The sequence below is a fragment of the Onychostruthus taczanowskii genome, unplaced genomic scaffold, assembly GCF_017590055.1.
Source record: "Onychostruthus taczanowskii isolate IOZ18803 unplaced genomic scaffold, ASM1759005v1 scaffold207, whole genome shotgun sequence".
NCBI lineage: Eukaryota > Metazoa > Chordata > Aves > Passeriformes > Passeridae > Onychostruthus > Onychostruthus taczanowskii.
The window spans coordinates 403,189-427,983 of NW_024499318.1; the positions used below are offsets into that span (position 1 = coordinate 403,189).

The following is a 24,795-nucleotide window of genomic DNA, read 5'->3' on the forward strand; positions in this document are numbered from 1 at the left end:
GGGGGGAAATGGGGAAATTGGGGAATGGGGAAAATAGGGAGCAATGGGGGAAATTGGGGAGCAATGGGAGAAATGGGGGAAATTGGGCAATAATGGGGGAAATGGGGAATTAATGGGGGGAAATGGGGAAATTGGGGAGCAATGGGGGAAATGGGGGAATGGGGTAAATGGAGGGAAATAGGGAGAAATGGGAAAAGTGGGGAGCAGTGGGGGAACAATGGGAGAAATATGGGAAATTGGGAGTGATGGGGGAAGTGGGGGAGAAATGGGGGAAATGGGGGAAATTGGGAATCAGTGAGGGAAATGGGGCTCCTGCTGGTGCTCCTTGGGGTTGGGGAGCAATGAGGAAAATGGGGAGCAATGGGAGAAATGGGGAAAATAGGGAGCAATGGGGGAAATTTGGGAGTAATGGGGGAAAATGGGGGAATGGGGTAAATGGAGGGAAATAGGGAGAAATGGGAAAAGTGGGGAGCAGTGGGGGAACAATGGGAGAAATATGGGAAATTGGGAGCAATGGGGGGAAATGGGGAAATTGGGGAGCAAGGGGGGAAATGGGGGAATGGGGTAAATGGAGGGAAATAGGGGGAAATGGGAAAAGTGGGGAGCAGGGGGGGAACAATGGGAGAAATATGGGAAATTGGGAGTGATGGGGGAAGTGGGGGAGAAATGGGGGAAATTGGGAATCAGTGAGGGAAATGGGGCTCCTGCTGGTGCTCCTTGGGGCACCCTGCGGGGTTTGGGGGTCCCGGGGCGGGGGGTTTGGGGTCAGTTGATGGGTTCCTCCTCCCAGGTGGAGGTGGGGATGGCGCTGTAGGGATCCACCACCAGGCGGGCGCAGCGCACGGTCACGGCCAGCAGGAAGAGCCCCAGCAGCACCACGAAGGCCGTGGCCACGGCTTTGTCCACGTCCATGGCGGGCAGCGCCGTGGGGGTCTCCATGCAGGGACCCTCAGCTCTGGCACAGCTCCAGGGACTCTCAGGTGGGTGTTCCTTGGTTCCTGGGACCCTCAGGTGGGTCTGGCACAGCTCCAGAGACAATCAGGTGGGTGTTCCTTGCCTCCAGGGACCCTCAGGTGTGTCTTTCCCAGCTCCAGAGACACTCAGGTGGGTGTTCCTTGCCTCCAGGAACCCTCAGGTATGTCTGTCACAGCTCCAGGGACCCTCAGGTGTGTTTGTCACAGCTCCAGAGACACTCAGGTGGGTGTTCCTTGCCTCCAGGGACCTTCAGGTGTGTTTGTCACAGCTCCAGAGACACTCAGGTGTGTCTGGCACAGCTCCAGGGACCATCCGGTGTCCCTTTCCCAGCTCCAGGGACCCTCAGGTGTGTCTGTCACAGCTCCAGGGATCCCTTTCTCAGCTCCAGGGACCCTCAGGTGGGTCTGTCACAGCTCCAGGGACCTTCAGGTGTGTTTGTCACAGCTCCAGGGACCTTCAGGTGGGTCTGTCACAGCTCCAGAGACACTCAGGTGTGTCTGGCACAGCTCCAGGGACACTCAGGTGGATCTGGCACAGCTCCAGGGACCCTCAGGTGTGTTTGTCACAGCTCCAGAGACACTCAGGTGGATGTTCCTTGGCTCCAGGGACCTTCAGGTGTGTTTGTCACAGCTCCAGAGACACTCAGGTGTGTTTGTCACAGCTCCAGGGACCTTCAGGTGGGTCTGTCACAGCTCCAGGGACCCTCAGGTGTGTTTGTCACAGCTCCAGGGACCCTCAGGTGGGTGTTCCTTGCCTCCAGGAACCCTAAGGTGTGTTTGTCACAGCTCCAGGGACCCTCAGGTGTGTCTGGCACAGCTCCAGGGACCCTCAGGTGTCCCTTTCCCAGCTCCAGGGACCCTCAGGTGTGTCTTTCCCAGCTCCAGGGACCCTCAGGTGTCCCTTCTGGCTCCAGGGACCCTCAGGTTTCTCTCCCAGCTCCAGGCACCCTCAGGTGTCTCTTTCAGGAATCCTCCAGCACGTGTCCCCCAGCACTCCCAATGACATCCCTGAGGGACCAGAAGAGGGGCGAATTCATGGGGCTGAGGGGTCAAAACCACCCAAAAAAAAGGGGGAAATGTGGCTTTGGGTGCCCTGTGCTCCTCCCTTACCTTGCTGGGTGTCAGTGCTGGCCCTGCTGGCTTCATGAATTCTGCAGGAATGTGCTGGCATCACTTTTCAGACACAGCCCAGAGGATCAGATTCCCACCCCACACCCCCTGCTCCCATCGGGACAAGGCTCTGGGTCCCTTCACTGGGGACTTGGGGGGGTTTGGGAAGCATTTAGGAGGATTTATCCCCAAAATTTAAAAGGCTTTGCCTCTGAGAGGATTTCAAGGTAGTTTTTTGCTTGTATTGGAATAAACTGGGAAAAACTCTTGGAAAATGCTTTGAAGTGAGCTGCCCGTTTGGATCTTGCAAGACAGCCTCATGAAAACCCCAGAACACCCAAAATATGCCAAAAATCTCCTTCAAGTTTCTTTACTTTCCCCCTCTGAGAGAAAAAAGTGATCACTTTGGGAAGGCAGCGAAGGTCTGACAGCCCACGAGCTGGGCTGTGGGGGTGTTCCAGAGATTTTTCAGCAGAGGATGAGTTGTGGGGTCCTGTTGGTGTCCCTAAATCCCTGTCCTGACCAAAAAAATAAAAAAAAACATTCCAATCCCTGTTCCAGTTCCGACCCAAATCACATGTGCAGTCTGGATCCGCATCTTCATTCCCTGGGGTTTAAAACCCCAACCTCACCCCAGTCTCAACCCCAATTTTAATTTTAATTTTAATTTTAATTTTAATTTTAATCTTAATTCCAATCCCAGTGTTGCGTGACGTCATCAACACTACCCGCTATAACCACGCCCCTCTGAGAAGCCACGCCTCCTTTTCTGTGGGGGCGTGGCGAAGGCGGCTCTACTCCGCCCCCAGCCGTGCCCTCCGTTTATCCCCGCCCCCAGCCCTCCATTGGGGCCAATAGCAGCGCTGCGTCTCCCCGTGTCCCTCCCCCCGCCCCCGTGTTGAACCAATAGGAGCCCTTCGTGCCGCTAGCCCCGCCCCCTCGCCGGCGGGGCTGTGGGGCCGGCGGAGGTTTTCCTGCGCCGCCATCTTGGCTCGGCGGAGCGGAGCGAGGAGGGGGCGGCCCGGGACCCCCGCCATGGCCGCCACCGCCGCCAGCGCGGGTGAGCCCGGCCGCGGCGGCACAGGCGGGGCTGGGGAGCGGCCTGAGAGCCTCAGGGAGGGCATGGGCGGCTGAGGGGGAGCACAGCGGCCTTGAGGGGGGCCTGAGAGGTCCCAAAGGCTCTGACGGGGCCTGGCAGGCTGAGGGCGACCCTCAGGGGCGGGGGTTGTCATGAGGGGCTCATGAGGGCTGGAGGGGCTGACAGGGGCGTGAGGGGGCTCTGGAGAGGGGGAATGGCACAGTGGGATGGGAGCTGTGTTCCCTGCATTTGGGGTGCTTGAGGAGGGACCCTCGAGGTGGGTTTGGGGTCCCTGCACTGGGTTTCCACCATCACTCGCCTGGATTTGTTTTCCTTGACGCCTTCTGTGGGTTTTAGCCCCTTTTTCAGCTGTGTTCCGCTGAGGTTTTTCTCAGCTCCCAACCAGAAGTGCTGTCCCTGTTGGGAGGTTTTGCACAAATGTCTCTGTGAGCCCTGTGGAGCAGGGGAGGGCCTGGAGCACAATGTTCCCTCAGCTTGGCTTCCTCGGGCTGCTCCCCAGAGTCCTCAGCTCCCTCTGCACAGGAAGCTGGGAGCTGCCGAGCCCCGATTCCTGCCACAAAAACACCTGATTTTATCCATTTTCTGCCTCAACTGCTCTGAGCTGAGCTCGTATCCAGATGAACCCAGCGTCGCTGAAGTCGTGATGGATTTACAACGTGGTGCCTGAGATCAGAATCTGAGCTTGTTTTGTGCTTTTGGTGGTTTTTTTTTTAGTCTTAGCTTGTCCTTTGTGGCTCCTCTTGTGGCTTGAGGGTCGTGAGGCACGCTCAGGTTTATCCAGGAGTGTTCAGTGACGCTGCTGAAGGATTCTGGGGTTTTATTTTGACGTTTCAGGAAGGTTTTGTGGCTTTTAATGGTGAAAAAACACGCTTGGGACTCATCCACTTTAGGAGGAAGGAAGACACTCGTGGGTGTCCAAGCATTTGTGGAAGTGGAGTCTTCAGGGTTCCGTGGTTCTTTGCATAAGAAAGTTTTAAATTCTGAAAGAAAAGAGAAGGAATTTTCAACATCTGTGTTTAATGTTTATAATCACGGGCAGAGTGACCAACTTTTACACAGAGGGATGGAAATACACAAACAGTAAACGTGGAGATTATTGGGAGATTAAATTCTGAAGAATTCTCACAAATTATGTGGGTCTTCTTTTCCTTCAAGTGTTAAAAAACAGATTTCAGGGCTCCAGTGAATGCTGGCTAATGCCCCAAAATACCCAGAATGTCTTCATTTCAACCCCTTAGCAATGGAAGAAACATTCTTTTCTTAATTTTTATATTTCTTCCCAGAGAACGTTCCCATGGGGATGAAAGTGCTGAGCTGGCATTGCATGGGAAGCTCAAACAAGCTAAAAACCTCCTGCTTACTTAAAAAAAAAAAAATCAATTTAATGTACCCCAGACACAGAAATTGAGATGTTTTGTAAATAAAAAACCATAAAAGCAGAAATATCCAAGCCTTCTAGTTGTGAGTGAAATGCAGAGTACTTTTAAGGCTGGTTTATCTGCTCCAAACATTTTGGGGAGCTCACAAATGGGTAAATTTAAAACAAATCTTGTGGGATTTGATGTCCAAACGTGAGCCTGGCAATTAACCCCCTGCTGAAGCTTCTGCAGCAAAAAGCACCAGTTTTGTACAACAAAAATACACATTAAAGCTGCAGCAGCCCCTTTTGTAAATCCCAGCTGGGAATATTTGCAGTAATTTTATTTTGGAGCCTTTTTTTTTTGTTTTTTTTCCCTGTTGGGATGCCAGTGGTTGCAGCAGAGCCTTTCCCAGGAGAGCTGGGCTGGGAGCCTGGAGCAGTGGTGGGGGTTGGGATTTACATTTGCTTTTTTTTCTGGCCTTAATTAGATGCAGCTCATGGTGTGGGGAAGCAGGGATTGCTTCTGGGAAGGGCTGGCACACAGAGCCAGCCAGGATGTTGGAAACCCACCTGGAGCTCTTGACTGGACACCTCCAGGGATGGTGACTCCAGAGCAGCCCTTTGTGGCAAGGAATTTTCCCTCACACCCATCCTAAACCTGCCCTGGTGCAGCTTGGGGCTGAGCCTGGCTCCAGCCTCCTTCCAGGGAGTGAAAACTGCACCCTGTGCTCCAGGAATTCACCTCAGTGTGGTGTGCTGGTGTTTGGAATGGGAGAAGGAGTTGGGAAGGAATCTTCCTGAGTGTTCCTGAGTGTTTCCTGGGGATCCCCAAGGGTGAAAAAGCCAGAGCTCTCTCTGGTTTTGGGGGGCTGTGGCCACCCTGTGCTCCAGGAATTCACCTCAGTGTGGTGGTGCTCATGTTTGGAATGGGAGGAAGGAGTTGGGAAGGAATCTTTGTGTTCCTGGGGATCCCAAAAGGTGAAAAAGCCAGAGCTCTGCCTGGTTTTGGGGGGCTGTGGCCACCCTGTGCTCCAGGAATTCACCTCAGTGTGGTGGTGCTCATGTTTGGAATGGGAGGAGTTGGGAGGAATCTTTGTGTTCCTGGGGGTCCCAAGGGTGAAAAAGCCAGAGCTCTCTCTGGTTTTGGGGGCTGTGGCCACCCTGTGCTCCAGGAATTCACCTCAGTGTTGTGTGCTGGTGTTTGGAATGGGAATCTTTGTGTTCCTGAGTGTTTCCTGGGGATCCCAAAAGGTGAAAAAGCCAGAGCTCTCTCTGGTTTTGGGGGCTGTGGCCACCCTGTGCTCCAGGAATTCACCTCAGTGTGGTGGTGGTCATGTTTGGAATGGAAGGAGTTGGGAGGAATCTTTGTGTTCCTGGGGACCCCCAAGGGTGAAAAAGCCAGAGCTCTGCCTGGTTTTGGGAGGCTGTGGCCACCCTGTGCTCCAGGAGTTCACCTCAGTGTGGTGGGGGTCATGTTTGGAATGGAAGGAGCTGGGAGGAATCTTTGTGTTCCTGGGGACCCCCAAGGGTGAAAAAGCCAGAGCTCTGCCTGGTTTTGGGAGGCTGTGGCCACCCTGTGCTCCAGGAGTTCACCTCAGTGTGGTGGGGGTCATGTTTGGAATGGAAGGAGCTGGGAGGAATCTTTGTGTTCCTGGGGACCCCCAAGGGTGAAAAAGCCAGAGCTCTGCCTGGTTTTGGGAGGCTGTGGCCACCCTGTGCTCCAGGAATTCACCTCAGTGTTGTGTGCTGGTGTTTGGAATGGAAGGAGCTGGGAGGAATCTTTGTGTTCCTGGGGATCCCCAAGGGTGAAAAAGCCAGAGCTCTCTCTGGTTTTGGGGGGCTGTGGCCACCCTGTGCTCCAGGAATTCACCTCAGTGTGGTGTGCTGGTGTTTGGAATGGGAAGGAGCTGGGAGGAATCTTTGTGTTCCTGGGGATCCCCAAGGGTGAAAAAGCCAGAGCTCTCTCTGGTTTTGGGGGGCTGTGGCCACTCTGCCCCTGCAGAGCAGTGCCAGGTCCTGGTGCCCACCCTCAGGGTCTGTCCTGAGCTTCCACCTGAGCCACGAGAGGGAAATGTTCCTCAGGGGGAGGCAGGTTCCTCATGGGATGCATTTTGGGCTCCTGGGAGATCTCAGAGGTTTGAAAATCAATTCCTGTGTCTGTCCTCAGCCCTGCGTGGAGCTGGGCCTGGAGAACAGCACAGTGTCACTTCCTTCCCCTGCCCAGAGAGGAAATTCCTTCCCCTCAGGAAAGGGATTCTCCTCTGTGCTCCAGAAACTTCATTTCTGTTCCCACCACGTTCAGATAGAGCTGGGGAAAAGGAGGAACCCTCCTGGCCTGCTTTATTCCCACTTTGGTTAAACAAAACCCTTGGGTGTCACTTTGGGACTTCACAGCAGCATCTGGGTGATCCAAAATCCAGCAGAAAGGGGATGGGGAAGGGTTTCCACCTCTGGTGTTTTGTTCTCCAGATGTATTTTCGAATTGCAGAGGATCCTGGTGTTGGATGGGCTGTGCTCACTCCTGCTCTTGGTTGGAATTGTTGTTTTTGGCTCTTTCAGCTGCCAAGCCTCGAGCTGGATGCTTATTCCATACTGTAGTCACCCCTGGGAAATACTATGGATCTGCAAGGAAAAAGCTTCCTCAGCAACACCAGCTGCTTGGAGGAAAACAAACCAGGCAGGCAGAGAGGCTGGGAATGTTACTGTGGTAAAATGTGTTTAAGTTCTGGCAGAAATACCAGAAATTTGGGAACGTGTTTGCTCTGAGGTCCAGGAACGCCACGGAGGTGATTGTGCAGCTCCACTTCTAGCTGTAAATAAACCAATGTGCAACTCTGGAAGTGAAATTAGGCTGTTGTTGGACTGAAATCTGGCTTTATGAGTGGAGAAGGGCTTGGGAACCCCAGCTTAAAGCCCATTTTTTCCCTAATTCATTAAACCTGACCTCAGTTGTTCACTTTGTCTCCCCAGTTGTGGCTGTTTCCTGCCCAAGCTGCTCTCAGTGCTGCTGAGGGTGGTTTGGGAAAGCTAACACTGGGGGTTTTGGGGGTGTCTGGGTAAATTTGGGGTCCCTTAGCTTTGATAAAGCAGAAGTGGTTTGGGAGCTGCATCAGGCTCAGTTTGCAAAGGTTGTGGTGGAGTTTTTTTGGGTTGGAGCAACGTTTTGGGGCAGTTTTGCAGCACATTTCCAAACCCACAACCATTAAAATATGCACAGAGCTGACTTCTTTCAGCAAAACAGGAAAAAATGGTTTAAAATGGATTTAAAAACTCACTTTCTGATGTGGAGCAGACTGAATGTAGAGGAGCATTCCTTGGGCTCTGATGGTGATGCTGGGATGTAGATTCAGCATAAAGCACACTGAGCAAGCTCTGAACAGCTGCAGGCTGTGTTATCTGTGCTCCTGAACATCCAGGATTAGGGGAGAACACAGGAAAAGACAGGAAAAACAAAGGAAAATACAGGAAATAGACAGAAAAATACAGGAAAATGGAATCACAGACTGGTCTGGGGTGGAAGGGACCATAGAGATCCCCTGGGCCATGGCTGAGCCACCCCACATTTCTTCAGGGTGCCCCAAGCACTTGTGGAAGAGCACAGGCAGGCCAGTAATGGTGCCCACTGGTCTGTACTGGTGAAGACCAGAAGAGATCAACCCAACAATGACGAGTTTTGAAGTGTTTTAGGAGCTTTTGGCTTCATCCTTTGTCTCAGATTGGGCAATGAACCCTCTGCAGCCTGGTGTCATCAGGGAAACTGGCAGCTCTGCTCCTCCTCCCTCCTTCATGGTGCAGCCTCGTGCTCCCAGCAGGCTCCTCCTCTCTCCCAAAAAGCAAAGAGCTCCTCCTCTCTCCCAAAAAAGCAAACCACATCTTTGAGTTCGGCAGGCTCAGCTCTCCAGCTGAGGAAGCGGCGTGTGCCCCTCGCTGCAGCAGATGAAAGGACACAAACTCACACTGCCCCACATCCAGCCCCAGCAGATGCTGCCACACAGCTGCTTCTGACTGAGGGGTGTTCCACTGGAAAATAAAACTGGTTGATTTCCCTGATTATTTTTATTTTTTTTTGCTCCTGTGCAGAGATGGCATCGGACGTTTCCTCGCTGGGTGCAGCCGTTGGCTCCGGGAACTCCGGCTCGGGAGCCCAGGCTGCAGGAGCTGTTGCTCAGAGGCCCAGCAAGAGACGGCCTGGGTGAGTGAGGGAGAGAGGGAGGGAGTGCTGGGGCTGTGCTCTGCAGGGAGGGCTGTGGGAAAAAGGCCTTTTTGAGGAAGTTTTCTTCTTCAGAAAGAGCTGTCAGCTGTGGCTGCGTCTGAGAAGTTTCCTGCTTCTTTCAGGTGGGCTCTGTCCAGTTCTGTGTCTTTGTGCCAGCTACACCCCTTGAAGAGGGGGTTTAGTGGCATGTTCAGTGGGGACTAAAAGCTTTGCACCTCACAGAAGGAGCAAATGCACACCAAGGAGTGAGAGCAAGACAGGAGTTGCTGCAAGACCTGGGGAGAACAGAGAATCTGGGTTTTGGGGCCTTACTCCAACCTTTGCAGCTGTGCTGTCCCTGGGAGGGGTGGGGGGAAGCCACAATGTGCTTGTGGGAGGCTTTTTGTTTCCCAAAAATGCCTTTGCAAATTCAAAGGGAGTTGAGTGGCTGTTCCCAGATTTCTGGCACGAGAAATTGCCTCCTAATTTTCGAGCAGACTGAAATCTGTCTCTGCACCCCTTCCAGTCACTCAGACTCTTTCCTTCAGCCCCATTTGCAGATGCTTCCACTCCCCTGCAGCTCCTCCCATGCTGCCTGCTCTTCTGCATCCACAGTTTTCCATCCCAAAAGGAAAGGTGAAAAATCTTCTGTCCTTCCACATGAACTGGTCAGAAGTGGGGTTTTGGCCTTGTCTGAGCAAACACTGCACAAACTGAACTTTAACTCCAGGAAGATTTTACCCTCCACTTTTTTTTGTTTTTGTTTTCTTTTAATTTTAAATGCACCCAATCCAGAATTTTAAACTGGGAATGCTCCATGTGGAGGCAGTTGATGGTCCCTGATTCTCCTAGGAGATCCAGGCTTTTGGAGCACAAGGTTGGGATTCAGTGGATGCTCCAAGTGGGTTTTCTTCCTTTGGAACTGTTTTTCCTTGCTCTGTTCCTGACACCTAAAAGAAGCCCCTTTCCAAACTTTGTTGGTTGTTTCACATTAGGACCACTAAATTGCATTGGGTTTACTTAATTTTTCCTTTCAGGAATCATCCATGGGGACAGACAGAAAAGTAATTTAAAGGAGAAACCACCTGGTTAACAGGTAGCTTTTTTTCTGTTTTTCAGGCTGGATTTTGATGATGATGGAGAAGGGAACAGTAAATTCCTCAGGTGAGGGAGAACGTGGCATCCAGAAGTTTCTGTCCTGTGGTCTAGCTGTGTCTGTGTGTTTTCTCTGGAGCAAGATCTTTCTGCTCCTGTGGCTTTTCCTCTCTGGAAGCAGTGGGAATTGCTCCAGTTCCTCAAACTCTTCCCTTTCTCCCAGTCAGCAGTATTCCTCCATCTCTGTGGCTTTTGTTACTGCCTCAGACATTAATTAATCCTCATCTGCTGTAAGGATGCTTCAGCTCCAGAGACATCCTTATTCCTGAGGAGTTGGCAAGGCTGTGAGGATCTCCTCATGATCCATATGGAGCACAGAAGAGTTGGAATGTCTTGTGTCATTTATCTGTAGCCTCACTACGTGGCTTAGGATTGAATAACTCCAGTGACACTGGAGTTAGCTCCAATAAAAACTCCAAATAACTCCAGTTCCAGTGATACTGGAATTCCCTGCATTCCTGTGCTCTAAGGATGGCCATGGAATGGTTTCAGGGTGATGAATGCAGGATTTACCAAGAGAAACCCTTGGATGGAGGTCCTGATTTGGGCTACCTTTATCTTCCAAGTGCAATTTAATCTATTTCTTGGTGTGGGATTAAATTGTGTGTGATCCCACCATCCCTGATTGGGGTGTGCTATGGAAAACCCCATGGAGTGATGCCAGTAATTCACCCATAGTGTTTGAGGTGATCATTGAATTATCCTGCACTGCCCACCCACAGCCAAGTTGGCCTTTTTAACCCCAGGCATTTTTTGGTGGGAGTTATTAAACCTTAAATCTCAGTGTCTTTTTGGGAAAGAATTAAGTGTAAACACTTTAACCTCTCCCCCTTCTCCTAGATGTGATGATGACCCGATGCCAAACGATAAAGAGAGATTTGCCAGGTAAGAACTTGATGATTTAAAAGCTTTTGTATGCCAAAAAACCTTAATATGAGAGAGATCCTGCAGCTCCCTTCTCACAATCATCTCTCTTTGAAGGGATCCACACATATTCCTTGATGTTTTTTGGACCAGTTCACTGAGTGTGACAATGACATTCCACCATTCCTTTCAGCTCTTTCAGCTCTGGCCTTGGACTCTCATTCTTTTCTCCTGCTCAAGAAACTTGCAGAGATTTCAAGTTTCCTGCTTAGTACAAGTTTTCCTTGAACACATTCCTGGCACACATTGGGATTTGTGTGTTTTGTAGGGAATTGCACAGAAGCTTTGCAAATTGGGAGTTTTCTGGAGATTGTAAGGAATGCTTTGATCAGTTTTTGGTGTCTGACAGTATCTCTGAGTGTTGGGACTGAAGCCATGGTGTTTTTACAGCTGTTTGAAGCTCCTTTCCCTTCTCTGGACACATTCCAGGCCATCAATGTCCCACTTCCCAGGAGGGGCCCAAAACTGCCCCCAGGATTTGGGGTCACTGTCCTACTCTTACCTGCCAAAGGGCTACAGGGAATTCCAAGCTGGGATTCTCCAGCTTTTTAAGTGGTTTGAGTCCTTCTGAAGTCAAGCAAATCAAAAATATGTTAGAAATATCAGAATACTTCTAATATTAGAAATAAGCAAATTAGAACTAGGTCACAGCCTCAGAAAAATGTTTTGAAACTCCAACACATCAGGCACCAATTCAATGTAGAATGTTGCAAACTAATGACTGTTTTATTTTATGGAATTGCTCTGCAAAACAGACCTGTCCCTAGGCTGGGTTTCCTAGTCCATCTTTCCATTTTTTTTTTTCCATTTCTTTCAACTTTTTTTCCATTTTTAGCTTAGCTGGCTAATTTTATTTTTAGGTCTGATGATGAGCAGAGTTCAGCGGATAAGGAGAGACTTGCCAGGTAGGAGAATGGAGATTTCAAGCATGGACAAGCAGAGTTTTTCCTTTCCTTAATGTTTCTCTAGGCATCCCTTCTCTTTTTTTTTTTTTTTTTATTTTTATTTTTCCCTCCTTCCCTCATCTGCTGCAGAGGATTTAACAAACTCCTGGAAATGGCTGTGAAATTGGGATTAGGAGGGGAAAGGCATTGAGGAAAGGCACAGCTCATCCTTAGAAGAACTTTTTTAGGGAATACATGGAAGGATTTATTTACCAAAGGCCACAGGGTGCTCCTGCTTTCACCTGTAACTTTGCTAACCTGTGCTAAATACAGTTCCTCTTGTCCTGGGTCAAGGTGCCAAGTTGTCCATCTGGGAAGGTTTTGTGTCCTGGGAATGCTGTTGGACTTTCAGAACAGGCAGGAAAAGGTGTGTTAGCTCAGGTGTTTACCTTCCAGGAAAGCTGCTGTCACTGGAAGCAGGATTTAATTTTTCCCTGAGTTTCTATTAGTAATTAATGAGGGAACATGCCTGAAACCAGCAGAACAGTCACCTGGAATCCAGGAGTGGGCCCTGAGGACACCTGTGCCCACATCCAGGTCATTTGTCACCTGTGCACACCTGCAGCAGCCTCAACACCTGTGCCCTTCATTTTCCACCTTGCAGACTTAACCCAGTTTTGGGCAGTTCTGTCTTTAAACCAAAACCTGACCCCCAGAGTGCCTTTGCTGACTGCACTGAGCTGTGCTGAAGTGTTTGAGGAGATCAGGAAGGCACAGAAGTGTCCCCCAGGATGGACAATCCCAGTTCTCCCATCCTTTCCTCACGTGAAATGTAAATGTTTGGTGATTCCCCTGTAGCTTCTGTAGTTGAAGGATCTTTGTTTTCCACACCTGAGCTTGTGAGTTTAGAGAAGCTGCCTGACTCAAAGGTGAGGTCACTGAATGTCTGCACACACCTCGTGGTGATAAATGCTCCATTTTTGTTTTTATCCTGTTTATTCACCTGCCTATCCTTGCTCCTTCCAACACTTCCATCTCATTTCACTTCCCACCATGTGCTTCCTTGCACATGATCCATCCTTCTGTATAGGAAACCTGGCTTTTGAGCTCTGTTTTGGAAAACCCACCTTAGGATCCCAGTTCAACTATCTATCCTGGATAAAAGAACCAAGTTCTGGTCTGTGGGACTGATGGGAGCTGTGCCCTGCGAGCCAAAGGGGTGCCAAGAGCCTCTCCAGGTGGCAGCAATGGCCACAGTGCCTCTTTGGAGGTCAGTGCCACCACCCAGGTGTTGCCTGGTCCACGTTGGGTGGCCTTGATGATCTTTGCAGAAATGAGGTGTAACCTGCTTGGAAGCTTTCCCTGCTGTGCTGGTGAGAGGGCTCTTGGTGTCACTGAGAGGTGACTTCTCAAAGCACTGCAAGGTGAGACCCAGCTGGTTCAGGTCACTCAGAACCCTGGGGTGCCTGGGGCTGGAAGGAGCCTTAGAGCTCATCCAGTTGCACACCTCCCACTAGCCCAGGTTGCCCAGAAGAGCAGGTGCCCAAGTTTTAGCTGCAGACCTGGTGGCTCTGATGGTGCAGGTGATCTCATCCACCCTGGGATGGACAGTGCTGAGGTCACCTGCAGTGAGGTGACCCCGCTTTGGGAGCAACTCCTTTGGCTTCCTTCAGTGTTGTGTGGTGGATGGGGAAGGTCAGCCCAGGTCCTCGCTGTCCCCAGGTTCCAGGCAGCTGCTGTGACTCTGAGGAAGGTCCAGGTGTAGCCTCTCCTCCTTGCCCTGTCTCCACATTCCCTGTGCACGCCCAGCATGCGAGGCTTGACTCCTAATCCTGACATCTCTGTGTGTGACACCCGTGCGAGCTCTGACGTGGGGACACGGCTCAGCCTCCCACCCCTGGCAGCTTCACCTTCCTCCTTTTCTCCTCCTCGACCTCTGGCAGGGAGAACCACAGCGAGATCGAGCGCAGGAGGAGGAACAAGATGACAGCCTACATCACGGAGCTGTCAGACATGGTGCCCACGTGCAGCGCCCTGGCCCGCAAGCCGGACAAGCTGACCATCCTGCGCATGGCCGTGTCCCACATGAAGTCCCTGCGTGGTACTGGCAACACCTCCACAGATGGCACCTACAAACCCTCCTTTCTCACCGACCAGGTCTCTGCCTGTATAAAAAGTCCCTTTTCCTCTTTTTACTAAGTTGTCTTGAGGTCCTGGAAGGTCACAGTGAGGTGTCACTGGAGCCTTCTGGTCTTGGCTTGATGCCGCTTTGTGGGAATTACAGCAATCAGAGGGGAAAATGAAACGACGGGTGGGGGGGAAAAGGTTTTGGCTGTGGAGTTGAGAGGTGTCTGTGTGCCTGCAGGAACTCAAACACCTGATCCTGGAGGCAGCTGATGGCTTCCTGTTCATCGTGTCCTGCGAGACGGGGCGCGTGGTCTACGTGTCGGACTCGGTGACGCCGGTGCTGAACCAGCCGCAGTCCGAGTGGTTCGGCAGCACCCTCTACGAGCAGGTGCACCCCGACGACGTGGGCAAGCTGAGGGAGCAGCTCTCCACCTCCGAGAACGCCCTCACAGGTACAGCAACCCCAGCTGGGACGTGGAGGGGCTGGCAGGTGGGAGAGCCTGCAGAGGACTTGGATTAAACCCTTCCCTTTGTAGAGGGAACCAAGCCCTGGTGCCTTTCTACCAAGGATGCTGCAGCCCCCCCCGAGAATGCATCTAAAGGTACCACCAGTGACACTCGTGTCCTGCCAGTTCCCAGTACGTTACCTGGCACCACACCTGGCTTGCTGGAAGGGCTCCCAGTGCAGCAGCATCTCCTTTTTCTGTCCTTTTTTTTAGGTCGTATCCTGGATTTGAAGACGGGGACTGTGAAGAAGGAAGGGCAGCAGTCCATGAGGATGTGCATGGGCTCCCGCAGATCTTTCATCTGCCGGATGAGGTGGGAAGGGATTCCTGGGAAAATCTCTGAGCCTAAAGCCAAACTTGCTCCCTAACCCTGCCCCTTCCATGCTTTTATTTCAGCTTTTTTGGGCTCATTTTGATGTTGACATGATAGAACATGGCTGAGCTTTCCCTGCAGTCAAGTTCTTGAGATGTTTGTTTGCCCTGTTGTCGTAGAAGATCCAGTTTAAAGTAGCAATTAGTTTCAGCCCCAAGTGTCCTTGAGTTCTGCAGACTGAGGGGTTTCTGTGATGGAAATTCTTCTTATTCAAGATGTCCAAATTATTCCCATGTTGATCAAGAAAGATCAAATCCTTTCTAACCCTGGTGCAGGTGTGGCAACAGCTCTGTGGATCCAGTCGCTGTCAATCGTCTCAGCTTCATGAGGAATCGCTGCAGGTAAATGACACACAAATAGCATCTACACGTACAGCACATAAATAACACAGCTAAACACCTTGCCTCACCTTCCCCCACGGCAGCACAACCTCTTTCTGTCTCCCAAGGAATGGTTTAGGTGCAGCCAAGGATGGAGAACCTCACTACGTCGTCGTGCACTGCACGGGCTACATCAAAGCCTGGCCCCCAGCAGGTAACAATTCACCTTGTGTTCAGGTGGGCTGGGTTTAGGAGCACGTGGTCTAATGTTTCACCTTGTGTTCAGGTGGGCTGGGTTTAGGAGCACGTGGTCTAATGTTTCACCTTGTGTTCAGGTGGGCTGGGTTTAGGAGCACATGGTCTAATGTTTCACCTTGTGTTCAGGTGGGCTGGGTTTAGGAGCACATGGTCTAACCTTGCCATTCCAGGAGCTCAATGTGCCAGGAAGTGCTTTGCAAATGTATCTATGACTTTTATTTTAAGATGGACTTAATTTTTGCAGGTGAAACAGCAAAGGTCTCTCAGCAAAGGTCTGTAGAGGATGAAAATAATACTGAACTGTCTGATGTGCAGCTTTTGCTGAAATTCAGATATTTTCATTCCTTCTGGTGAAAAAAGGGAGGGGTGAACACCTTAATTTACAAAATCCCTTCGTGGGGAAGAGTATTGAGTTACAGACCAGGGCAGAGGGATGTCTTGAAGTCCATTCGTTCCTCTGAAATTTTCCCTAACTGTTGGAATTTTTTGCCCTCCATTCCCAGGTGTTTCCCTGCCTGATGATGACCCTGATGCTGGCCAGGGCAGCAAGTTCTGCCTCGTGGCCATTGGCAGGCTCCAGGTGAGTGCCCTGTTCCCCTTTTCCAACATTTCCTTACCCTGGGAGTCCCCAGATTTCAACTGCTCTGCCTGAAAACATTCCCCGACAGCCACAAATCCCAGTGCAGGGCTGGCAGCTCAGGGCCAGCCAGGGTTGGTGACTGTCCCTGTGTTCCTGGCAGGTGACCAGCTCCCCCAACTGCACAGACATGAACAATGTGTGCCAGCCCACAGAATTCATCTCCCGACACAACACCGAAGGAATTTTCACCTTCATCGATCACCGCTGCGTGGCCACCGTGGGTTACCAGCCCCAGGTGAGGACCTTTAGGAGCTCTTTTTTAAACAAAAAAAGCTCTTTAAATTTCCTTTTCCTTCTCCATCGTGGCTCTGCTTGTCCAACAGAGCTGATAAACCATGCCCAGGGCTTAACCCAGACATGTGTTTCTTCTCCACTGGTGGCTTTTCCATGTGTTTTTCCAAGTCCTTTGATCATGGGAAGGCTGGGTGGCTCTGGATTATGTCAAATGTCAATTAAAGCCATTTTTGCCTCAAATTGAGTTAAAGATCAAACATTAATCAACAGCTGTTGTGCTTTTCTTTTGAAAAACAGCACACCAGCTCTTGTGCTTGGGTTGTGTAACAGGGATTTGGGGAGAAGGAGCAGGAACTACCTGTCCAAAGACGGATTAATTATGGAATCTGCCTGCCAGATGAACTGATTCAATCTCTCACAATTCTTTGAAAAATAGGAACTTTTGGGGAAAGACATTGTGGATTTCTGCCATCCAGAAGACCAACAGCTTTTACGGGACAGTTTTCAACAGGTAAAAGCATCACAGCTGCCCTTTGCATGCAGGGTGGAATTCAGATTGGACTTCGTTCCGAGATTGGAATGTCTTGGTGCTTGCAAAGCAACAAAATTGACCGGAAAACCAAGAAGAAAAACAAAGCTTAGATAATTCTCCTGTGCAAACAGTTGCAGATTTAGTCATATCATTGAATGCAAAATGAAACAGAAGCATCTGATGTCTTAACTCCTGAATCCAGTCTTAAGTCCAGCTCTGCTGCTGGTCCAGTTGGCTTTTAGGGCCAGGGATGTGGCTCCCAAGTGCCTGCTTGACTTGGCTGAAACCCTGGTTCATCTCTAGGGCCCAGCCCAGTGCTGCAGAACCCGCAGTGGAGGTGGTTTTCTTGCCCTGTTGTCGTTACTGTTATTTCTGAGGGCCTTGGACTGGTGGCAGGGCAGGTAAGGCTGCCCCTGTGGTTTCATGACTCCAAAAAACCAGCTGCTCATATCCATTGCTCCAAACCGTTGGAATGGGAAGCAACAGCATGTGTTTCATTTCTTGGAGGCTTTTCCATACATCTCACCAGTGCAAAGAGATAAGAGAAGTGAAGCCAAAAAAGGGGATTTTTAGATTCCCCTCCTGGATCCTTTAGGAATCAAGCTATCCCAAGGGAATAGTGCCATTTAGTTTGGGAAGACTGAGATGTGGTGGTCCAGGTTTGAGGCAAAGGGCCATCACAGGGGTCTGAGGGGGGGAACTCGTGCTCAGGCTGCTCTTCCCCACCTTTGATGAGGTGCTACTGGTGTAAATCCTTTTTTTTTTTTTTAGGTGGTGAAGTTAAAAGGCCAGGTCCTTTCGGTCATGTTCCGCTTCCGATCCAAAAACCGGGAGTGGCTGTTGATGAGAACCAGCTCGTTCACCTTCCAGAACCCCTACTCGGATGAGATCGAGTACATCATCTGCACCAACACCAACGTCAAGTGAGTACCTGCACAAGGGCTCAGAGCCCACAGTAACCCACAGCTGGGCAGCCTCAGCCTCTCCCCAGCTTCCCATCCATCCCCACAGCCCTGGGGAAGTTCCTTAGTCCCTCCAGCTCCCATTCTCTGCTGGGCTGTGCCAGGCACTGGAGGGTTACAAAGTGCAGGAATTGTCTTTTTATGTGGCTTAGCAAGCTGACAAAATTCAGCCCCAGCAGTGCCTGAAATGAGTGAAATCTGCCTTAGAATGCTCTTGGATTCCTGTGACAGCCCAGGGGGTCCCATCTTTGGGAATGGTCAAAGCTGCTCTCTCTTTCCATGAGGGAAAAGAGGAACTCCATGAGGGAGTTCCACACCCCTTGCAAGGACCAAGAAGTTGTGCCTGTGTGTGATCTAGAGCTGCAGGCTTGGCAAGGGCAGCCCCAGCAGACAAACAGAAGGCTGGATTGCCTGGGAAAGGGAAATCCGGGATTTTTTTGCCATGAGGCGAAGTAGCACTGCTTCCCTGCAGAGCTGAAATCTGCTGCAAGCCTGATTTCCTGCCCCATGTCAGAGCTCTCTCTTTGGATTTCTTCCTTCCACACACAGCCATTCCCACATCCAGAACCCAAAAATCCCTGTGGAAGTTCAGAGCAGCAGTGTCTGTGTGGTTGTGTTTGGGGTGTGCAGGGACTGAGTATGGAGAGGGAGGCACAACCCCCACACCTGGAGCATCCTTTTCCATGCCACCACCTTGCAAGGAAACCAGGAGAAAACTCACTCAAAAATCCCTTCACTCAAGGTTTTTTTGCATCTTGTCCCAGCCAGCCACGCCCTGCTACACACAGGACTCAGCTTTGCTACCAGATGGGACTTTTTAAATCTATTTTTTCTGTGTTTGCTTTGAAGGAACTCGAGCCAGGAGTCCCGACCTGCCCTGGCAAACTCCATGCCAAGGCCTCAGCTTGGGCAGAGCGTCAGCCTTCCCCTGGACATGGGCACAGCCCCACTGCCCTCAAGGTCAGGAGGAGCTCAGCTCCTTTTCCCATTTCCTCCTTCCCCTCACACACCCTTCATTCCCAAATTCCTCTCTCTGCAGCCAGGAATTCCAGGCTGACAAATCCCTGGTGTAAGCACCCAGAGCTGTTCCCTTGGAATTATCTTGAGCAGCTTGTGTTCCCCTGTTACAGACATTTTCTATTTTAGGCAGCAGCAGCCACCTCAGGCAGAGCTGGAAGTGGGCCCAGGAAGGGAGAGCTTGGCTGGGTATGAGCACTCACAGGTGAGTCCAGAGGGATTTGGGCACTCCCTCTTCATTGTCCTGCACTGTTTAGGTCACCTTTTTACTGGGGGCTTAAAGGTGGTGACACCAGCTTGAGGTGAGGTTTGAGGGGAAGGTGTTTCTGCCTTGGGTGTTGCTCAAGTCCAGTATTTATCATGTGGAATCACAGAATCATGGAATAATTTGGGTTGGAAGGAACCTTAAAGCCCATCCACTTCCACCTCCTGACCCCTTTCCACCAGACCAGTTTGCTCCAAGCCCTGTCCATCCTGGCCTTGGACACTTCAGGGATGTTACTGAGCATCCTGAATGGCCCTGCTATCCCAAAAAACCACATCAAGAATCCCAGGAATGGCCAGGCCCTCAGCTGCTCCCTGTGCTCACCTCTGTGCCGAGGTGTGAGCAGCCCCCTGAGGTGTGAGCAGCCCCCCCGAGGTGTGAGCAGCCCCCTGAGGTGTGAGCAGCCCCCCCGAGGTGTGAGCAGCCCCCTGAGGTGTGAGCAGCCCCCCCGAGGTGTGAGCAGCCCCCTGAGGTGTGAGCAGCCCCCTGTCCCTCCCCCAGGTGCCTGTCCAGCCCGTGAGTGCTGCTGGCCCCGAGCACAGCAAGCCCCTGGAGAAGGCTGAGGGTCTGTTCAGCCAGGAGCGGGACCCACGCTTCGGGGAGATCTTCCCTGGCATCAGCACAGGTGGGTCAGCAGCCAGGTCAGCTCCTCCTGCCTGCCCTGGTCACATCTTTCTTGCTTGTCCTTGTGGGGCAGTTCTCCCTGCTCCCAGTCTGCAGTGGATGCTGTGACCCCAGAGGAGCTCCATGAGAGTTCAGTAGAAATTGGAAAAGAAATCAAATTAAACAGGATTTAACAAACTCGTCCGGAGAAGGAACAAAGGAGTCTTCCTTCATCTCTTCCAACTGCTTCTGTTCCTGTTCCTGAGATGTCCCAGCCCAAAAATGACTCGTGCTCTCTCCACAGATGAGAGCAAAGCCATCCCTGCCAGCACCATGCCAGCCAACCCACCCCTCTTTGCCCAGGGAAACACCTTCACTGCTGCCCGGCCCGCTGAGAACTTCAGGTGAGGCTTCACCTGTCCAGCCCCTGCCCGTTCCCTGTGTTTCCTCTGCTGTGCCTTGGACATGCAGGATGGACATGCCCAGCATCTGGGTCCCCTCTCAGTTGTTTCCCAGTATAGAATCATTTAGGACAGGCCCTCTAGACTCATCAAGTCGTGCTGTTAACCCTTGTTTACCCCTAACCCCTGTCCCCGGGTGCCACATCCACACATTCTTGGCGCACTCCGGGGATGACCACTCCACCCTTCCCAGACAGGCAATTGCTGGGCTCATTTCCCTCCACCAATGACTTGAGCAGAAGGATTTGGTTCCTCTTCCTCCTGCAAGTGCTGTGTACAACCTCAGACACCTCTCGTGTTGCAGGAGCAGCAGCATGATCCCTCCAGTGAACATCATCCAGCAGCAGCCCTCGCCCGCCGGCCGGATCCTATCGCAGATCTCCCGCCACTCCAGCCCAGCTCAGGTCAGCGGGACCACCTGGGCTCCAGGGACACGGCCGGTGTTCACACCCCAGGTAGCACAGCCCAACCCCTCAGTGCAGGCCCTGGGTCCCTGCTGCCTTCCAGACCCTGCTCTCCGTGGGGAACCATCCTGCTTCCGCTCTCTGGCGCTGCGTGTCCGTGTGCTTCCTCCTTCGCGGCTCATCCGGCAACTCCTCCCTGAGCTGAGGGTCGGGGTGAAGCCTTGCCTCCTCTTCCTCTGCTGTGTTTTTCCTCTCTTACAGCAAGTGGCATCCCAGACAGTGAAGACCCGAGCGCCTTCCTTCGGCATGGGGACGTTCCAGGGCACGCCGTCCTCCTTCAGCTCCATGACAGCGCCGGGATCGACGGCTTCTCCCACCACGGTGCCGTACCCAGCCCTGGCCAGCCGTGGCACAGGCTTCAGTGAGTGGGGCTTGGGGGGCAAAACACCCCTGGGAGGAGAGCTGGGAGCGTCCAGCTGTGGTGGGATGTGCTCTCCGTCATTTTTGGTGGATTTTGGGAGTGCCTAAATGTGGGGAGCAGAGTTGAAGCTGTGCTTTGGCTGACGCTGATCACCTTCAGTCATCCTCCAACCACAGAGTTGGACTTGGTGGTTCTTGTGGATCCCTTCCAGCTTGGGATAATTGGGGTTGTCCCAGCAGATGAATTTTGAACCATTTTAAGGCTGGCTAGGAGGAAACAAACCCCTCTGGGAGTCTCTCTGTTCTTTCCCATGGGGAACACCTGAATTCCTGTGGCAGGAATTCCTGCAGGACAGCCCTGCCCTGTCACCAGCAGCACCACACGGAGCACTGCCCTTCCCAATCCCATCAGAGCACTGGAGAAGCCCCATTCCCAAAGGAGGGATGATTCACTGCCTGTGTTCTCTTTCAGCAGCCACAGAGGCAGCTCAGACCCCGGCCCCGTTCCAGCCCCGCGCCGCCGACGCCGTGGGAATGTGGCCACAGTGGCAAGGACAGCACCACGGCCCAGGATCTGGGGAGCAGCACGTGCAGCAGCCCCAGCCCAGCCAGCCTGAGGTCTTCCCAGTAAGATGGGGCTTTTTAACCTCCCAATCTGGTGGGATCCACTGGTTTTGAAGCACACAGAGCTTGTCCCTCTGGTTCAAATCAACTGGGGAGGTCCCAAACTCCTGGATAACCTGATGGAGCTGGAAGTGGAGAGGGCAGGACTGGCTTTGTGTCTTGGTCTGTTGCAGGATCAGTGTGAAATTCCAGTTGGATTAACCCTTCTAATTCTAATTAATTAAAAAAAAAAAGCTGGAGTCCAATGAAATTAAAATAATTCCTGAGAATTCATAATCATCTCACCCCAGCTTTCCCAGCAGTTGGTGATTATAACTTAAATTTGCTGCTCTCCTTAAATTTCCCTTGGACACAGACCCTGTGTTCTCTTGTGGAAGGGACCAGTTTGGTCCACAGCATCTATTCCAGCAAACCCATGATTAAATTGCCCACATGATCGTGGAGCCATGGAATTGTTGAGGTTGAGAAAAGCCTCTGAGATGGAGTCCAGCTGTTCCCCTTAATTTCCAATCTAAACCTCCCTGGCACTCCTTGATATTCCAGTCTGGATCCTAACCCTCTCCTTGTATCCTCACAGGACATGCTGACCATGCTGGGGGACCAAGGGCCCAACTACAACAACGAAGAATTCCCAGAGTTGAACATATTCCCTTCTTTTTCTGAGTAAAACAAGCCTTAGGGGAAACAACATAAACCTCTCACCAATATCCACATGTAAAGGAAAACAGCAGAGTCTTTTTCTCAAGGAACTGTCTAAACTCTTCCCAACTTCTGGAAGCAGAGCTCCAAGGAGGGAATGGCCCTGGAGGACGAGGTGGTTTGGACACCTCCTCCATGTGGGATTGTTCTGGAAGCTTCAGGACTTGAGTGCCACGAGGCCAAAGGCCCCAGAGCTGCTCCCAAGTGGATTTCTTTGGGAGGGATTCCTGTCTGGATCACGCAGACAGCCCTTCCAAACTTTTAAGGTGGCTTTTGACTGTTTTTATTTCATTCTCTGCCGTGACTTTTTCTATAAAACACAAAACTATTGGAATTTTTAAATACTGGGAGGAACTCTTCCAAGTGTTATCCCTGTAAACACAATCCTGGAGGATGCTTGAGTAAGAATCCGTGTCCCAAGCCAGTGTTTTCCTCCTTTTTGGAGGAATTTTGGCTGTTTTTGGAGGGTTGTTACAGCGTCTCCAGCCCAGGGTGCTCCACGTGGAGATTCCTGTGTTTGTTTGGAATCTTCCCTCTCCTGTGAACTGTGCAATGAAATCAGTGTGACCCATGACCCCCCTCGTTACCCCGGGATAATTAACAAGCCATAAAAATATTACCCATGTAGCTTTCTTCTGGATGAATCAATTTTCCAGCTGATGGTTTCTGTGCTGCCACAAATTGATGTTTCAACAGGTTTGGTTTTTTTTTTGGGATAAAACCTGCTCCACGCTGTCCATGGAATTTTATCACACGTAGATGAGTTCCTTGTCCTCGTTTTGGAGCTGGATGTAGGAGAATCCTTGAATTTGATCAGGGAATTGCTGAGGAACTGTGTGTTTTCACTACATTTGCTCACTCACCATCTCCTTAAAGAAGAATTCCTGCCATGGGATGATCCTGTTGCCAAATGACAAAGAGGAGAGCTGGAAAAGCAGGGAACAGAATGAATTTTTATATATATATATATATCTATATATATAAATTTTTAATTTTTAAACATTGACTTGGAATCTTCTGGCTTTTTCCATGGGGAAAAAAAAAAACCAAAAACCAACTTGTGGCCAACCCTGCTCTCCTCAGGGGCTGGAAGAACCATTTGATTCCCTCTTGCTTCAATTCCAACAGGAAAATGAATTGCAGAGTTGGACTTGGAAGGAAATTTGGCACAACAGCAGCTGGGGAAGAATCCCAAGTGTTCCTGGAAGCCTGGTTTTGTTTTGAGTGGAATGTGGGTGTTCCCCCCTTTTCCCTGCATGTTGTGGGGGGGCTCTGGGACCCCCCAGGCTGGTTGTGAGTGTTCTTTCTGCTGGTTGAGGGCAAGAATGGGGAGACCCCCACCCCCTTTTCCAAGAGCTGGTTCCAGAGCTGTCATTCCTGACTAAAATCCTCTTAGGAAGCTTTGAAACCTTTGTGTCACCAACCCAGAGAGATTCCTCTTGTAAGTGGAGCAGGAAGCTTTATTTTTCCCCTCTCCTTTTCCCTCTGGAAAATTAAGACTTGAAGGTTTTGTTTTAGTTGGTTTTGGTTGTTTTTTTTTTTTTTTAATTTTATTCCAAATTTCTCTGTGGATAAGTGGGAACATCCCATCTGAAGAAACCTGTGATCCACCCTGTCCCATTATCCAGGGAGTCTCTTCCCAGCAATCCCATCACATCCTGGGCCCTTCCCCTTCAGTCCTTCAAGGAGGAGGAAAATTCCAATTTCCCTGATCCCTTGCAGGTCCCATGGCTGTATCCCCACCAAATTTTCCAGCTCCTGGGAGAAGGAAAGCAGCTGGAGCAGCCAGATCTGTTGAAGGAGGATGAGGAGTGGCTGATAGGGTTCCTGGGGGGCACAGGCTGGGTCTTTTCCCCCCTCTTAGGGAGCTCCAGTGTTGGTCCTGGGGGGAATTTTGTCCCACACTCCCTGGGGGGACAGGAACTGAACCCCCCTCGGGTGTGCCCCAGCCCCAGGTACCTCAGCCCAGTGGATTCTGGGCAGCAGAGATTTTCCAACAAGAGATTTTCCCTTTTTCCAACCTTTGTCTCATTTCTGCCTCTTGGAGGAATGTCCCTAAATCCCCATCCCCTCTCTGTTCTGATCCCCAAACCCATTCCCTCCCTGTTTTGTCCCCTGTTTTGACCCCCATTTCCCCCCCATAAGCCTCCTCCTCCCATTTTGCCCCCCAAACCCCTCGTACCCCCCCGTTTGTCCCCGTTTGTCCCCTCGGTTCCCGGTCACTCACTGCCACGTCAGGGCCTCGTGCTCCAGGGGATGATTCTGCCCTGGAGCCCCGGGGTGACTCAGCCCCCTTGTCCCCACAGAGGTCACAGGGGAGTGGCCCCTCTCTTGGGGACCCCCGTGGGGAAGGGGTGACAGGGACCCACCCCCACCTTGGTGCTGCTCCGTCCCCCCTCGCCCCTCTCCCCTGCTGCTCCCTGGGATGATCTGTCCTTGTTCCCATGGCTGGAGGGTGACAATGACAGTGACGATGATGATGTCGATGTCCCCAGTGTGACATGTCTGGGATGGCTCCACCGGGACCTTCCTCCTTGTCCTGGCAGGAGCCGCGTGACGAGGTGACAATCACTGCAGAAAGCACCGTCCTGCCCCACCTCCCCCGGCCTGGGACCCCTCCCCAAGCTGGGTACCGGCTTGGGGACACTGGGG

General features: G+C 51.5%; 2 protein-coding genes across 10 annotated transcripts; one reads left to right on the forward strand and one right to left on the reverse strand.

The window, feature by feature from the left end:
* Window positions 1–765: 765 nt before the first annotated feature.
* CTXND2 (cortexin domain containing 2) lies at window positions 766–939 on the reverse strand. Its single transcript, XM_041403997.1, has one exon. The coding sequence runs from the start codon at window positions 937–939 to the stop codon at window positions 766–768; it is 174 nt and encodes a 57-aa protein (XP_041259931.1).
* Window positions 940–3,036: 2,097 nt separating this feature from the next.
* ARNT (aryl hydrocarbon receptor nuclear translocator) lies at window positions 3,037–23,660 on the forward strand. 9 transcript variants are annotated; one of them, XM_041403930.1, is made up of 23 exons: window positions 3,037–3,144; window positions 8,624–8,735; window positions 9,855–9,899; window positions 10,731–10,775; window positions 11,675–11,719; window positions 13,642–13,855; window positions 14,064–14,277; window positions 14,362–14,427; window positions 14,545–14,644; window positions 14,980–15,045; window positions 15,153–15,238; window positions 15,786–15,862; window positions 16,023–16,157; window positions 16,593–16,667; window positions 17,460–17,611; window positions 18,500–18,610; window positions 18,797–18,872; window positions 19,434–19,557; window positions 19,840–19,939; window positions 20,301–20,451; window positions 20,662–20,821; window positions 21,293–21,447; window positions 22,022–23,660. In XM_041403930.1, exons 1-23 carry the CDS (start codon window positions 3,120–3,122, stop codon window positions 22,109–22,111), a joined length of 2,424 nt encoding a protein of 807 aa, XP_041259864.1. In that variant the 5' UTR covers window positions 3,037–3,119; the 3' UTR covers window positions 22,112–23,660. The 9 variants fall into 9 exon arrangements, with proteins under 9 accessions (XP_041259864.1, XP_041259865.1, XP_041259868.1 ...); XM_041403931.1 differs by having other exon boundaries at window positions 21,296–21,447; XM_041403934.1 differs by having other exon boundaries at window positions 20,301–20,400.
* Window positions 23,661–24,795: the final 1,135 nt, after the last annotated feature.

Excerpts from the sequence above, each read along its gene's own strand:
- CTXND2 (XM_041403997.1), bottom strand. The coding sequence starts at position 939 with ATGGAGACCCCCACGGCGCTGCCCGCCATGGACGTGGACAAAGCCGTG.
- ARNT (XM_041403930.1), top strand. The coding sequence starts at position 3,120 with ATGGCCGCCACCGCCGCCAGCGCGG. Across the intron at positions 14,428-14,544 it reads CCCCGAGAATGCATCTAAAG|GTCGTATCCTGGATTTGAAG; the intron begins GTACCACCAGTG and ends CCTTTTTTTTAG. Across the intron at positions 16,668-17,459 it reads TACGGGACAGTTTTCAACAG|GTGGTGAAGTTAAAAGGCCA; the intron begins GTAAAAGCATCA and ends TTTTTTTTTTAG.